Genomic DNA, 16,942 nt, shown 5'->3' on the forward strand with positions numbered 1-16,942 from the left:
AATATCTCCGCAGCTTATTCCTCCTAATTTTAGATATATATCGCCAAAATTGCAAAATTGGGAATTTCCTTGTCAAAAATTTTATTTGGGGACATGACATAGTGACCTTTTAAGTGAACACCGCACCATGAGGAAACAAACAACTAAGACTAAAACATGAACACACTGCAACGGGAAAATGAAAGCAGTGCCTAGAACATCATGGACAAGTGGAACGATATGATGGTCTCCACAACAATGATTTTTTGAGGACAAGTGCATCCCATAATGTGATCCTCTAACAATTCTGCCTCATGGTAGGACCATCCAAAAATGACCAATGGTACTAAGCACTCCATCCATATGTGTAAGAAATAGTACAAATTTGTCATCTTCATTCCGAGTAACAAAAATATGCTGAAGGAATAATCCGATGTGTAATCTGTGCATCCTTGACCTACAAGCGAGGTCAATTGTCAACATATCATCACAATGGTGAGTAATGTATGAGCAACTCTGGTGCTATGTATCCATCGGACAATATAACCTTGCCAGGCTCTAGGGGCAAATAAGTTAGCCCCTTCTGCAACTGCATGCTGGATCATCTGTGGCAATCAGTAGCTGACTGCGTAGTGCAACTGGATCATGTTGAAAGAGCCCTTCATACTACATGAGGAGCAGCATGGTCAAAGCAGGGAACTCAAATCCCACAATGCTGTCAAAGAAAATTCTCCAAAAATTAAATAGTAGATGGGAAAGAGCATGCTGAAAGGGATCCAACAAAGATTCTAGCAAGGAAAGAGTCTTTAAGATCAAGAATATTGGTCCAACCAAGAAAACCAAGAGAACTGACTGCAAATTTTGAGCAAGAGTGTCAAAAAATCAACAAGTGCTTAAAACACTGCATGCTACCAAATGATATATCCATTACAAACCCATATTCTCTGAAAATATTTGTCAATTAGAAATATTATTTGAGTAATAATCAATTTCAATCTGATCTGTACTACAAAAGGTATACAATTAATGTACATAACACAGTGGGCTCTGTATGCAATATCCAATTATTGTTTGATACAACCTGTATTTATCAGACCACATAAGACAATGGGTTCTCTGTTTTTCAATCATGAAATATTCATTGATTGATAATCAGCGTCAGTCTGATTTATACTACATGAGTTATACAATCATCCCAGATAAGACAGTGGGATCTCTTATGTAGTATCCCTCTACAATTTGATAAAAAGGATGCAGGATAGGTAATGTTTCTTTTTGGCTGCGATATTGAGTGATTTATTTATTCAGTGTTTTAGATATGGATCCTGACCAGATCCTAGATATATACGGATATAGGTCCATATCTGGGTCGGATCCTGGTGGATATCAATGCGGACATAGATATGTGGATCCTGGAGCATGGCCAGACAGATCCAGTAACTTAGGCTGCTCCCTTCCGAAACTTCTGATTTGACTCATTAGCAAGCCATCGACTTATATCAACACATACTTCTAGAATTTCATGTACATGCCATGATATTCTAGATAAGTCATTTTATCTTCCACGTACACAGATTGCAAAGGTAAACTCCTTTAGAGTCCTTGTGTCATCTTTGCTTCTAGGTAGCAGCGTCTCGTAATGGATAAAAGCTTTGGTTGCTTTTTTAAAGTTTTTACAAAGAGAGCTCCTTTTATTACCCTAGTTATTTCTTCACGATCTTTGATACTAGTTTTCAGGTCCCACCTCCACATCTGAGTTTTATGATGGATCCATTTATGGAAACTAGCCTTTGCCTCTTGTAATTAGCCTTTCCTCACAATCAAATTGAAGCTGCATGACCTGAAATCTTATCTTATTTGGAATATTATTCCCTCGGAAAATGCTCTAATTTTTTGTAATCCATCGAGTAAATTGGATGTTATTTTCCTTCTCTGCAAACTTACATAAAGCTCAACCTTTTTATACTGACTCAATTATGATTTGCAAATGGTCAAAACTTGCAGAATTTGTGTTACGTAGCAGAAGACTATCATGCAGAACTGTCCAAAAATGTAGAAGCATCCTTTACGGTTGGGGATGAAGGAGTTTTTACTCTGTCACACGAGCGTTTCCAAACAGGAGAGATCCTTTTCCAGCCTGAGCTTGGTGGAGTGTAATAATCTTGCTTGATTTCTTTCACCTTATTTTTAAAACTTGAGAATCAAGTTGACTAAATATACAAAGCTAAGTCTTTTATTTGCACGCCATCCCTGTTTATTATTTGTTCTTGCAAATAATTTTTGTTTGAAAAGGTTCTATTCAGCACTTAAAGATAGTGCCAAAGTGCATATATTTCTACAGAGACATTCAACTCACAGGATAAAGAATGAACAACATACAATTTCATGCAGCTTGTTCTCCAATTGATTGTTCTCTTTTGTTTCACCCATCAGTGAGGCAGAACTAAGTGTAAGCTCTCATCAGTGTCACACATTTCTTCTACTAGATAAAATCTAGAGATGACCATACTTTTGTGTTTAAACTTTAAACCCTTGTTTTAATAGACAGTTTCAAAATTTAAGAACAAACACGTTCTCAAATGGATTAGGAAGCCCTCCAAACAGGCTTGAATTGTACCTAATAAATTCTCTCATGGAGACAATTACAACAAAATCTCACATGTCTAGAGATGAAGTCCAAAAGCTCAAGTGCAAGACCCACTACACCTTAGAGGAGGCCACTATCACCTCACCAACCTTCTTCTCGCTTTTGGCCAACTCTCCTCTAACTCAAGGGGGGTTCTTCCTGTAGATCTTTAAGGGATCTAATAGCCTGGTCACACCATTTCAAAATCTCTCCAGTGCTTCTACTTCACTTGCCACTAATCAAATCGACTAATCAATTAGGGTTTAGGTGGGAGATAGGATTACTAGATTCTTAGAGTAGTCAAGGTTAGAGTTCAAAGGGAATATCCCCAAACATCATAACTACAAGATTTCTCAAGACAGTGGAACCCTAGTAAAACATTACTTTTATGATTTACAAAAAGGTGTAAAGTGGTGGAGAATAAAGGATCAGTGACTTGGCTTATCAATGAATTTCTGAGCATATGGAGTCAGACAAGAAGTCTATGGTTGAAAACTTGATTGAAGCAAGTTAAGAGAGAGAGAGAATCCTCTCAATCAAAACCCTAGCGTTTTTCAAGCAAATGGAGATTTAAGGTCAAGGATTGCTATACTAAGTTTCCTTGATGGATACGTGTTGAAGATTTTGCAAAAAAAGATGTTAGAGCCATAAAAGATTCAATACATTAGGATGAAAATTTTAGTGAAACTCTACTTCTACAAAAATTGTAAAATAAAGAAGATTACTCATAATAAAGTTGCACAAATCACCATAAAATCACTTCATCAAGCCAAGAGAAAATTCCCTCCAAGCATAATATCCTCTCCGAGACAATTTACTCAGCTTGAAATATCCATAGTCAAATATTACAAGAGAAAATCATAGAAAATTTCAGACTAGCTATGGGATCTCTCCCCCAAAACCCCATGAGAAAATGAGATGAGATCTCCCTATATTTATAGGAGAAAAATTCATCTCATTATTGCAATAAAATGATAGTTTCTAAGATAAGATCACTTATTTTAGTCTAAGGAGAGGTAGAAGGCCCTCTCTACAAATTAATTAAATTAATATAAAACAGGGCTTCTAATGCCTCAAGTACACAATTTAGGGGCTCAAACCCTGAAAAGATGACCATCCTCCACAAATAAAAGGATATAATGAGGTGTTGGTGCACCTTCCAGCTTCCAAAGGCCCTTCAAAAAAGTGTTGATAACATTGGCAATTTTTTTGCCAATGTCCCAAAAAATCACAAACTTTTTGGGCAGCTGAAAAATTGAATTGAAAAAATCGTGAATCTTTAAACTAAAATTTGTGAGGTTTTTGAAATATTGCGATTTACCTCTAAATTTCGTTCCACGACCATAAGATCATCGAGCTGGAAAAACTTGCAGAGTTTTAACTGATTTTGTTTTTCTCCTCAATTGTGTTTCTTAGCTATGGGAGAGGGATTGTGGTCATCATCAATGATTGTGGAAATAGATAAACAACCATCATCATCACCATCGAGGAATTTTTAGTGGAGCAAGGGTTCAATTTCATCTTCCAACTGGTGTTAATCTTTCATTCATAGGTATGTATTTAAATCCCATCATGCTAATGTTGTTTTGACATAGATTTATGCATGCTTGCTTGCCTACATTTTCCTTCCTTTTTTGTCATTTTCCCATGATTTTCATGCCCATAAAACTATGTAAGGATTTTTTATGATGGGACAACAAGCTTGATTTTAATTTTTTATCCACCCTCTTATTGTCATTTTTAATTGCTAATAATCTAATATAAAAGCCTGGTTTTTTAAACTAATAGGTTGTTTATTTTTCTTAGTGGGGGTTGTTACCCTACATGTCAGCAAGGGTACATACAAAAGCTTTGCAGTATATATAACCGCCATTGTAAACCCAAGTTCACAAGTCAAAATCATTGCAACAACCATGTAAGGTATTGTATGAGCCTATGAGGTGTCCCAAGATTGTGTCTTGTTCTTATTGTTTGTGTCTTGTTGTCTTGATTGGACCATGGATGGTCCCTTATAGTTCATTTCAAGTGCCTTTCATCCTGAATAAGATCAAAGGTGCTTCGATGAGCCTTCTTGAGGACTAATCGTTTTATGGGAGCTTGCTTTTGTAGGGGTGATCATGTGTGTATGAGCTAGTCCTACCCATGTCAAGGTGCACCTATGTCTTACCACATGGTTAGAGTCTATAGAGTCTGTAGGTAGCCTTGACTTTGGTGTAGTTTCTCTCAAACAACTCTCATGCATGACAATCTCATATTGATAGATTTTCACATTTCCCAAGGCAACTCACAATTCCCAATGCGAAGTGGTCCTGATGGTCAAAAAGTCAACTTGTTTCAGATAGTTCAATTTGATGAGAGGAGTCCATGCCACATTGCTTTTTTCTGACTAGAGAAGGTAGTGGCTAGTTATGACTTGGTTAAACTTGGTCAATAGGTCAAATAGATTTTCAGGTGGCAAAATAGGGTCAATCTTGTGTAGAATGATGCATGCATTATGTCCAAAAGAATCAACAAAAACAGAGGAACAAGACCCAAGTGTTACTTTTCCCAAATTCCTCAAGGCATTATGGAACCACCACAGGGGCAAATGATGTGACAACGCTAGACAAGATATGAAGATTCTAAGAGAGACTTAGTTTAGATCGTGGCTAGTTTAGGTATACCCAGGTGCCAAAATTGTCAAAAGGTCAAAGGCATTGGAGATCCAGTGAGCAAGTGGCCAAATCAAGTTAGTAAAGAAATAAAAGTCAAAGTCAAGCTAGTCTTTGGAGAAGTCAACAAGTCATTGGGTGGTCTAACTAGTCGTTGGAGATTTGATCGACTGAGAAGTTACTTCATGGACCAAGAAAGTAGTTATTACAAAGAAAAATTCTCTTCCAAAGAAGGAAATTTTAGGGGCTAAATTTCGCAGATGGGCTAATTTTACATGCTTCTTCCAAAAAATGATTCGCTAATTTCCCTTTTCTCCTAAGAATGATTTGCCCAAATTTTATAGAATAAAAATATTTTACCTTAAAGGTCGCCAAAATTTTATAGATATTATAATAAAAACATTAGAAACTTGAATATTTTCACAAAAATGTCGTCAAACATTTTACAGTTTGCATATTATGGATTAATAATATTCATCAAGATTTCTACACTTTAATATAAATTTCGATCCTCAAAATGTTTCCTAGCTTCCAAAGGACCAAGTCAACTCCCTAGTCAAGTCGAACTATTCAAGGACCAAGTCAAACTTCTTCATGGCCCATGATTGGGATTTTGAGCTACTTAAGTCTACTATTCTTTGTTGTTGACCATTTTGGGCCATTAGCAAAGGGAATTATGGACTAAATTAGACATTGTGAGCTAAGTCAACCCCTCTATGGTCAAATTATTCCTTCTAATGTAAAATTTTATGGAAAAAATACTAAGTCTCCAACCTGTGGATGACTAGTAAAAATAATTATTTGAGTCGAACTAGTCAATATCTAGCCATTAAAAATGTTTTATAAAAGGATAGCGTCCCCTCTTGTAATAGTTGTTTTCATATGAGATAAGTTGCATCTAATAAAAGAGCTTCAATTTTGCAAACCCTTGTTCAACATTTTATTTTTCATTGTGTGGGATGGTTTCTATTTCTTTTCTTGATTCAAAGTGTTATTATACTTATAATCTAATAATCTCTTTAATAATTAAAATTACACAAAGATAAGTTGAGCCACTCAAGGGCGACAAGTTACGTGGAGAGGAAAAAGTAGGGCAAAACCCCACTTTGTTCTTTTGTTTGCAAATGGATCACTTCAATCAATTGGACTTGTTGACCACGTACATGTCAACAGTTCCAAGAAGCAAAGTATAGAAGTGGTAATTTTTTTTTTCACATTTTCATCATTATAATCCCAAATTCTATTTTTGTATTGTAAAAATGATTCTAGTATGACTATTAAGCCATGTAACAACACCTAGGTAAGCCTATGATTCTTCTCAAACGGTTTCACTCTAGGGAGTTTTTTAACCTCCCCAATTACTTGTGTTTCTAAACATGATTAATTGGCAGGGTTTTTCTCTCAAATATACCCCAAAACTAGGGTGGAACTCATTGACAAGATCTTGGGTGAGTCTTGGTGTTATCGAGTCAATGTATTTTATCATACTAGATCATGCATCTTGTGTCACAAAATTTGGTTGAGTCTTAAGGGGTCTGTGTCTATTGTAAATTTCCCCTTCTATGGGTTGATTATTGTATTATCTTTCTGATGTAAAAGTGTGTCTGGGAATATTTTTGGTGAGTGGTTCCTCATAATTAGAACACCATTACCAAAATAGTTTTTAGATACACTTAGAGGGTGGAAAAATATGTAATCCCCTCTTGAGTCTATTAATTAAATTTCTGGCAAAAATAAAAACAGAGTTAGCCAGAAATTGTCAAAACATAAGATGAAGGGAAAAGTTAATTACCCGCAAAGTGGAAAAATTATTCAAAAAATTATTGAGGCTATTTTCAAGGGAAAAAATTCAAGTCAAAATTAAAAATCCTCATTTCCAAGGCAAGATGGACTAGTCCGTAAATTTGTTGGGCTAGATAAGACTATTTCCCAACAAATCAAAATTTTTGGACCAAGCAAATAATTATTTCACACGAGAAATAATAATTCTATTTTTTTGAAGTCCTCCATGGTCCAAAAGTCAAAGTTTGACCCCTCCAACATATTGAACAATGAAGATCAAATTATTTTGGAGATTTGTGCCAACTAATCAAGGGTCTGAATTTTTTAGACGAGGATCAAGCCATGGATCGGGCTATTCGCTGTTATTTCCCACTTGGAGGGGTTGATCCCTCTCATTATCTATATAAGGAAGCACTTTGCTCATCACTTGACATGACAAAAAAATTTGTACTAAGCTAAGCTTTGTTGGAATATTTTTCTGCATTAATAAAAAGTCTTTGGGGTTTCAATTCAAGGTGTCTCTCTCTTGATGATTCATGGTATGTGTTGAATAATTTTAATGCTCTAATTGTGTTCATTATTGAAGATTATTGTTTCATAGCCAGTGGTTGGATTATCTATTAGCACAGGTATCTTGCTTTAGGTATTGGGCTAGAGTAAACACATTGAACCTGGCAAATCTAGCAGGTATCTCTAGATCTCTAGTTTTCTTGTGTGAATCGAACCCCTTTGGAACTAATAATCTATATTTTCGAGTGTGTAGAGATCTTCAGTTGATTCAGCCCTTGGGAAAGCCCCAAGTACATGGACTTTGAGGTGACCACACCTTGTTTGGACTCTGAGCTTATCTAACGATTTGTGGTGCAGGGTTTTGGCTAGTACATTAAATAAAAACTATTTCACTTGTCTATTTTCAATTTCTTCTTGGGATAAAAGGATTTATTTACTAATTAGAGCTTGAATTTAATTGTGAATAGTGTAAATAATTTGTGAATAATTTTGTAAATTATTTTCTAACCTTGTAATTATTTGCTATTTTGTATATAATTATTTGGGGTTTTATTTTGAATTTCTTCTAGATCTTGGGCTTGGTTCTATTTATTTGACTTGCAGGTGCCAAAGGATCAAAGTTTCAAAGAGAAATTTGAAGTGTGAGGATCCTAGCCCTCACCTAGCCTAGACGACTAGGGTTTGGGTAGTATTCAGCCTTTGGAAGGGTCGTCTAGCCAAGAGAAGGAAGTCGTTCAAATTTTGAGAGTGGATCCAGAGCCTAGACACCCATATCTACAAGACCTAGGTTTCCAAATCCCAACACCTTGGATCCGCTAACCCTAGAGGGTTTATTTGTTGTAGAAACTGGGGTTTTTTCAAGTGTTCATTATCTAAAGGTTTGGCAGATCAAATTTTCATGGTTTGGATGAACTTTTGTGGCTCAAATTCATTCATTTTCTTCATCAAGGGAAGCCTTAAGGAATTTGAAGGTTGCTAGGCCTAGCCGCATACATTTGGATACCTCATTTATCACTAAAATTGGTTTTAGGGCTAATTCTTTGTGTTTGTAGGTGTCTCACATTTGTTTGGGAGCCATATATCACATTTTTTAGGTCATTTGCCTTAAACGCTAACCTAAGAGGCCTATCTTGTCCTAGTCGTGAGGGTTTAAGGGCACCTGATGATTATATGAAGACTCCATGCCCAAGGATGATCCAGAGGACACTTGTAGCATCAAATATCATTAGTCAACAATTTTTTAACTCTACTTCTATTTTCTCATCATCTGTCTTGTACCCAGATTCCACACACTATAGGGAATTGTAATAGGTGGTACTAGTAATAATGAGTTTTGAGTATGTAACAGGCCTAGGATATTGGGACTCGATTAGAAAACGAGTACACCTTGGAGCGTTTTTTTATCTAATTAATTATCCCTTCTTTTTCAGAGCGGATAATTTTCTGAGTTTTTGCACTCACTTTTTACCCCAAAGCCGGGGTGATGGGTTGAAGGTTGAGTGGCTAACACATCTTAGTGTCTAGAGATAATATACATTACCATACTAGATCACACAAAAAAAAAATTGGAATTTGGTTAGGTCTAAGTAGTCATTTTTTAATTCTTTAGATTTTTTGCACTACAAAAATTGCAATAAAAATTGTATTTGTAATGTAAGAAGTGATGTCTAGAGAAGTTGTATGGGGTATGAGTAATGAAATTTGCACCTCTCACCCTCGACTTTCTACTATGACACACTTTTGTTGGAATTTCTAAGTTTAACCCGTTAGAAATTCTTCCCTACTATCTGATTTATTTCTTCCTACTTGTTCAATTACTTAACAAGTTATTTACCATGCAAATACTGAAAATAAATACAAGTACAATATCAACACATACAGATCATCAACTGAAGGAAAAACAAGCACACAAGTGACACCGTTGTTTTTGGACTAATGTCCCCAGAAAAACCCAATGCGGGAAAACCAGTGTAGCTATTCAGAGGGTTTTGTTATTATGCAGTTTCAGAATACAACTTGGGTGCCAGAAATGGAGCACCCAATAGAGAATTCCCTCGGCAGTAGTACCTCTTAGTCAGAGATAGATATTCCGGCTAAATCACCGGATGAACGATCCCACAACAACAATGGAACTTCTGCTGCTCTGCATCACTCTGATAGGCACTGTGTCACCCTATCCGACTCTCCACGTCTGTCCCACGAAAAATCTCCCAGCGCTGCCTCTAGGCCCTGTGTCAGCCTCTCTGGCCCAGCATCAGCCTCTCTAGGCTCTGCATCAGCCTCTGGAGCCTCTGCGTCTCACACATTGGCCCTCTCTGGCTCTGAGTAGCTCCTGCATGCCTCTGCGTGGCCTCTGGCTAGCTCTGCGTGGCCTGATCCTCCCAGTACTAACTCTGCCTCTCTGCTATGTATTCACTGCCCCTCAGCTGCAACTCCGATCACTCACTCAATTTCCTCAACAAACCCTACCCTAGAAAATCAAGTTCTTGATCTCTTTCGATGTGTCCTCCAACTGACCCTCAAGCCTCCTCTTATACTTTTCTTGTTGGTCCATCAACGGCCGAGATTAAACCTCTAGTCAACGGCTAAGATTAGATTTGGCTTGATCCATGACTTTTGGACCATTCTAACCCAGTTTTATATTAATACCCATTAATATTTTATTTCTTCCAAGTTTAGACTTAGGAACTCCATTAAAAATATTAATTATTTTAATATTTCCCAAACTGGTTAGATTTTGCCCAAACCATTTCTGGGTCTTGGAGATCTCATGTGATTTAGCCTCTCCACCAATTTTCGTGGCTAGAGCACATCCGATGCTACCCCAAATCAACACTCCCTCTTAGCGAGGATTGTGCTCTAGTAATACTCATTGAGTATCACCCTAATCATCTAGCATCGGTCCCTGTGCTAATGCTACGCCTCCCCGCCCAACATCCACTGCACTGTTGCATCTTGTACTGCTACCCATGGCCCTGCCACTACCACTGTTGCATCCCCTCTCATCATGCTGCATCGTGCTGCCCATAGCACTGCCACTGCTAACCGCTGCATTGCAACTCAGTTACTGAGAAGTAAGTAACTAATCCTCCCAACTCTAACATCTCTATCAAGCTAGAAACACTCTCAATGCTGAAGCTCCCTCTATCGTTGACAAGTGCTCCCTCTACTGACCTATGCAATCTTGCAACAACTCCATGCATCTCGCATTGTTGCCTCACGTTGTGCCGGGACTTTTGCACTGTAGCACCCTCTGTCACTCCATCCGCATTTGTCTCTACTGACATCCGCCAGTCCTGCTACTTCTCTTCAGGGCTCCCGTAGCAAAGTATAATTCAAGAGGTTGGGTACCTCAAGATCATGCCCCTCATCGTCTGTAGTCTGTCTAACTACAGCTCGATGTCTCCCCACTTCCTCTCAAGTGGCGCATGAGCACTCATGACACAATCGTCATCTGTCTCCACTTCTTTCTCTGCCCTCGCTGGTGCTGCCTTGGCCTCAGAAGCCTCTCCCTTGCTCTTCTTCCTTGGACACTAGTTCGCATAGTGATCTAGTTCCCCACAGTGGAAGCACTTGACCTTGGAGAGGTCCTTCTTCTTCAGTTTCTCCTTCTTTCCCATAGATGCTAGAGCAGCATCCTCCTCTTCCTCCTTCTTCATTCTGACCCCCTTACTACTACTCCCTGCCTTGGTCAGCCGTCTGATCTCTTCTTGACGAAGAGTTTCCCACAGTTCCTCCCAATCCAGAAGGTTTGACCTGCCCAGTAAGCTCTAGACAAATACCTCCCAGTCCTCTGAGACTGCGTTTAGTGTGGTCCTCACTGTGTTCAGTGCGGTCCTCAGTGCGTTCAATGTTGGTCCCGGATCTCTGTCAATCACCCAAGGAAGATATCTATCTGCTCTCCCCTCTGCATCTGGTATGATCGCAGTTGACTTTCTAGTAGCATCTTCGTCTGCATGGAAGTATGCTGATACAACTTCTTTAGGGCATCCCACATCTCATTTGTCGTACCCTTCTTGGCAATATGTGGTACCACATGATCCTTGACCTCGTCAAGGATGATGCACTTAGCCCTGGCCATTGCTTCTTCGTACTACTCATTTTCATCCGGATCAACTAGGATCACTATCGTTTTCAAGGCGAAGTGCTTGATGCGATACCTGTCTACAATGGACAAGATCCTGGATTTCTAGACTACGAAGTTGGAAGCTCCGTTTAGTTTATCCTGATCTCTCAGCCCATTCACTGCCATTTTTCTGCTCCTATTTCGAGTCTCTCAACTTCCCATTTGGAAGTTCTCGGTTTAACTCTCTCTGAGCCTCGATTTCCCTCCTAGAAACCCCTCTGCCAATGTCGAGATGCCCCACTCCGATCATTTGTGCAACTGCACCATTGATTCGGATTTCTTGGCTAGAAATCATCGACAACAACTCCCTCCTCCTTGGTCTTGCCCTGTTAGGTATTGTTCTGACCATAGTACCCCACCAGCTTCGCTCCGCAACTTATCCACAGCCTCCTACGTCTCAACAATTTGAAGGTCTAAGCCTCTAGGCTTTGCGCAATCCCGGCACTGGCAAAATCTACACTTCCCGGCGACAGCGTTGATCCTTCTTGACTGAGAAATATGACCAGGCACTGCATAGGTCAGGTCTGCTCCTCTCTGCCTCAGCGCTGATCCTCCTCCTGGCTCGAACTGATGACGTAGGCCCTTTGCATCACCCCTTCCTTGCTGCTTTGCGAGGAACAACTTTTGTCACTCGGGACAGTTGTTTCTGTTCCTACTGCTCTGCTCAGCTGATGCCTTCAATTATCCTGTGATTTGCAACCTGGATCCGATACCATGTTGGAATTTCTAAGTTTAACCCGTTAGAAATTCTTCCTGTACTATCTGATTTATTTCTTCCTACTTTTTCAATTACTTAACATGTTATTTACCATGTAAATACTGAAAATAAATACAAGTACAATATCAACACATACAGATCATCAACCGAAGGAAAAACAAGCACACAAGTGACACCATTGTTTTTGGACTAATGTCCCCAAAAAAACCCAATGCGGGAAAACTGGTGCAGCTATTCAGAGGGCTTTATTATTATGCAGTTTTAGAATACAACCTGGGTGCCAGAAATGGATCACCCAACAGAGAATGTAGTACCTCTCAGTTGGAGACAGATATTTCGGCTAAGTCACCGGATGAACGATCCCACAACAACAATGGAGCTTATGTTGCTTTGCATCACTATGATAGTGACTGTGTCACCCTATCCGGCTCTCCTGCTTCCAGTCTGTTCCACAAAAAATCAACCAACGCTGCCTCTAAGCCCTGCGTCAACCTCTCTGGCCTAGCATCAACCTCTCTGGCCCAGCGTCAGCCTCTTTGGCCCAGCGTCAACCTCTCTAGGCTCTGCGTCAGCCTCTGGAGCCTCTATGTCTCACATGTTGGCCCTCTTTGGCTCTGCGCAGCTCCTAGCTACCTCTACGTGGCCTCTAGCTAGCACTGTGTCAACCTCTCCCAGCTTTTGCGCTGATCCTCCCGGTACTAACTCTGCCTCTCTGCGATGTATTCACTGCCCTTCAGTTGCAACTCCAATCACTCACTCAATTTCCTCAGCAAACCCTACCCCAGAAAATCGAGTTCTTGATCTCTTTTGATGTGTTCTCCAACTGACCCTCAAGCCTCCTCTTATACTTTTCTCGTTGGTCCATCAACGGTCGAGATTAAATCTCTAATCAACAGCTAAGATTAGATTTGGCTTGATCCATGACTTTTGAACCATTCTAACCCAATTTTATATTAATACCCATTAATATTTTATTTTTCCTAAGTTTAGACTTAGGAACTCCATTAAAAATATTAATTTTTTTAATATCTCCCAAACTGGTTAGATTATGCCTAAACCATTTCTAGGTCTTGAAGATCTCATGTGCTTAGCCTCCCCACCAATTTTCGTGGCTAGAGAACATCTGATGCTACCCCAAATCAACAACTTTGAGGGGTTAAAAATGTGTTTCGAATCCTTAAAAGCCACTTTTCCTAAGTTTAGTGGGAAATCTGGCATTAATTAAGCCAAAAATTAAATAAATGGAGAAAAATTAAATATCCACGCATGCTAAATCTTGTGGAAATGAGATGGAAAATTATGGAGGAGTTAAAGTGAAGTCCCAAGGTGATGTGGACTCCTAAAATCAAGGAAAGAACATGTGCTCAAATAAAATCGAATCTCTGGCATTAAATGAGAAAGTTGCTTACTTGGAAATTTGAATTTGTGAAGTTAATGCACATTTGGGAGGATTTTGGAGAATATTTTGTGGAAATTGTCCCCATATGGGTTACCACCCATATACACTTCTCATTCCATCATAAAATTCGAATGTGGCACATAAGGGAAAAAGAAAATGATGTCTCACTTGCCAAAATTCGATTTTTACACTTGGCATTAGACCTCCATTCAACAAATTCAAATTTATCTTTAGGATTGTCACCTTATGCTACTTGTTTAATCACTTTTACATTGGGATTGGCTCCCATAGTTTTATATAATAGAGTCTTGAGCTCTCATTTGTATCAATTGAAAATGAACTATTGTGCTTGGGGAATCATTGCTCTCATGTACAATTATGTTCTATTGCAATAAAAAACTTTGGGGTTTCACATATGAGGTGTTGTTCTTCTTAAGCAAGGTAATATCTTGATCATTGCGTTTCATATTCTACTTATGTTATTGTGTTCATTAGTTTCCATTATGCTTTGAGAGATTTGTTAATGTGCAACGATCTCACATTGGCATTTTGTTTTTGAGAGTTTGCACTAAATAAAGTTTTAGTTGATTTTCCAATAAATCTCTAAGATCTCTTTATCATTGTATTTCTTTTAACCCATGTGGATCTAATATTTATTCGAAGTTGTATAGAGACATCTCTTGGATCAAGCCTCAAGTGTGAGGGAAAATTCTTGGAGGAATCATCCCACTCTTGAGCAAGTTCATTGAAGAACCCGCATTTGTCATCTCCCAAGGCCTCATCTTACGATTTTGTGTTGCAGGGATCCTTGGCTTTTAGCTTGTGTTTCAAAATCCAATTTCAATTAAAATCATTTGTCTCAATTTCTTGTGCTAATAACGATTTTATTTCGCTATTGAAGAGCATGTTGAAAATTAGGCAAGAATTGGAGTTTTGCTCCAATTCCTTAGTCTAAATTTTGTAGAATATTTGTAGATTATATTTGTTAACTTTCCTCTTTGTTTTACACTAAGTTTGAGTGTGGGTTTTGCAGAAAATTCAGATCTATTTATGGACTATGCTCACCTTTTGTGTTGACAGGATTGAGGAAGCTAAAGTTTGAAACTCTAACTATTTGTTGTAGGACCCCAAGAGCACTTGAAGATCAACTTTAGGGAGGCCATGAGCAATCTTAAGTAGCAGCAAATTAGCTTTGTTCGTGGGCCTTTGTGCACTTGTAATTTTCAGATATCAAGAGTTGTTTCTTGGCCATTGTGGTTGCCACTTCTTGGAAGGAAATCTTGGTTCCTATAGACTCCTATTTCGTAATTGTCTCTTCCATCTTTTGGGCAGCCCATTAAGGGGTCTTCTACTCATTGTAAAAAACTAATGAAAGATCTATTTTTCTTGAGGGAGCTTGGGTTTTACCCATGGCACCCCTTCTCTCTATATAGGGAGAGAAACATTTGGGTGAATCAACTTTTGCATCTTCTCGTTTTCCATTTTAATTGCATGCTTAAAAGCTACATAACCTCACTCATAACATTTTTATTTTGTTCAAATAAGTTTGCTACAGTTCAACTTAAGGTTTTACATTCTCTATTTTTATGTTGATTTGAGCTACAAGCACTTTACTTTGAACAATCTACTCTTCACATGCTCATTAACTTAATTTTCTATAAGTCATTTTAATTTCATATTCCAGATTCAAGTCCATTTCTTTTGCAAAGTAAATCAATTTTGAGTTCACTTAATCACAAGCATTGTTTTTTACTTACATGCAAGGCATCTCTCAAGTTTTATTTTCGTTTAGGTAAATCACAAAACTATCATAAGGCAAAGCAAATATTTTTCACAAATCCTATATGTGTATGCAATCTTGTGTTTAAGGAAATTTTCATCATTTATTTGACTTTTGCAAATTTACTTGCATGACATAGTAGGCATATTAAATTAGTTGCATTTTACAAGCTTCCAAAGCCTCATTCAAAATTAACCTCCAACTTAATTTAGTTGTATAAACATTTAGAGACCCTTCACCTCTATTGAATCCTCACTATGAGATCCTAATTTTCGGGCGAGGTGAGGTCTAAGGATTGCGGTTTAATTGAAATCTTGCTTTTAGAGTTTAACTAATAAAATCAACCAAGAGCACATTTACATCATCATTTTACTTTACTTGCAATTTCCCATTTTGCTGTATTGATGTGTTTTGAGTTTCATTTGCAAATATCATTCTTTTCATTTCAAGAAGCATTTATGATGCAAGTATTGTGAGTCTTTTACTTTTGCAACAATTTAATTTTCTTGTACTTAAAATATTGATCATTGGTGTAGTTTTGTTTCATGTTATTGCGTTGATGATCATTATGCTCATGAGTAATTGATGGATCTGGTTATCTGGGGCATTTTCTTCCAAAGTACTATTTCCTTTATAGTTGCAATTGGTGTTCATATGCTTATTCTGGTCTAACATTTGAATTGTATATCATTGTATCTTGATTTCATTTTTTGAGCAAGCTATTGTTATTTACTTGAATGCACTGGTCTATACTTTGAATATATCATTGAAATTTGCGTATTTATATGCTTGCGTAATTCTTGGAAACAAGTTATTTTTGACAAGTAATCCAAATTAACTTTCCTCCTAGAACCTCGTATCACTTTTAACTTAGTTTTCCATATTAGGGAGCACCCCCCATAGCTAACCTAGGAGATAACTTAAATGGAGAAAGGGGATTTAATGTGATAGCTCCTTCTCTTAGTTCTCTGCGACCAACCACAACTTGTGGGGTTGAAGGCTTTTCTCACTGACTTGTAGATAGGTGTAGGCGGCAGGGTCAACAAGCGGGAGAGGGAACAGCGTAGCAGTAGCTTCAGTGAAGTGGGGTCTCTAGTGTGACGCAGTTTTCTATAGGCAGTTGTCGGGCAGAAAGACGTCAGAGGGAAGAAGAGACACTTGAGGGAATTTCTTCCTTAGAGAATTCCTAGCCAGGGAATTCAAATTCTCATTTGCTGAGGAGCAGTAGGATTGAGGAGGTCGAGGAATTCAAATTCTCATTTGCTGAGCAGTAGCAGGAGAGAGGAGGTCATTCGACTTTTTCAAGTGGCAGAAATGGCAGCCAGTGGGTAGAGAGATCGAGATCGGTTAGATGGTGCGTCCAACTATGTG

The 16,942-nt window shown here is 38.3% G+C and overlaps 1 protein-coding gene across 4 annotated transcripts in view; it reads left to right on the top strand.

The window, feature by feature from the left end:
• The window catches only part of LOC149172188 (actin-related protein 8-like), a 593,626-nt gene that overhangs the window by 409,061 nt on the left and 167,623 nt on the right, over positions 1 to 16,942 (top strand). For all 4 annotated transcript variants that reach the window (XM_089424239.1, XM_089424240.1, XM_089424242.1 and 1 more), the window contains one exon: positions 1,984 to 2,132. In XM_089424239.1, coding sequence (XP_089280365.1) covers positions 1,984 to 2,132 — 149 coding nt within the window. The remainder of the gene's footprint in view (positions 1 to 1,983; positions 2,133 to 16,942) is intronic.

Source organism: Pinus tabuliformis, chromosome 4_2, assembly GCF_031772625.1.
Source record: "Pinus tabuliformis cultivar Carrire ecotype Pingquan chromosome 4_2, CPIR1, whole genome shotgun sequence".
In the NCBI taxonomy this organism is placed as follows: Eukaryota; Viridiplantae; Streptophyta; class Pinopsida; order Pinales; family Pinaceae; genus Pinus; species Pinus tabuliformis.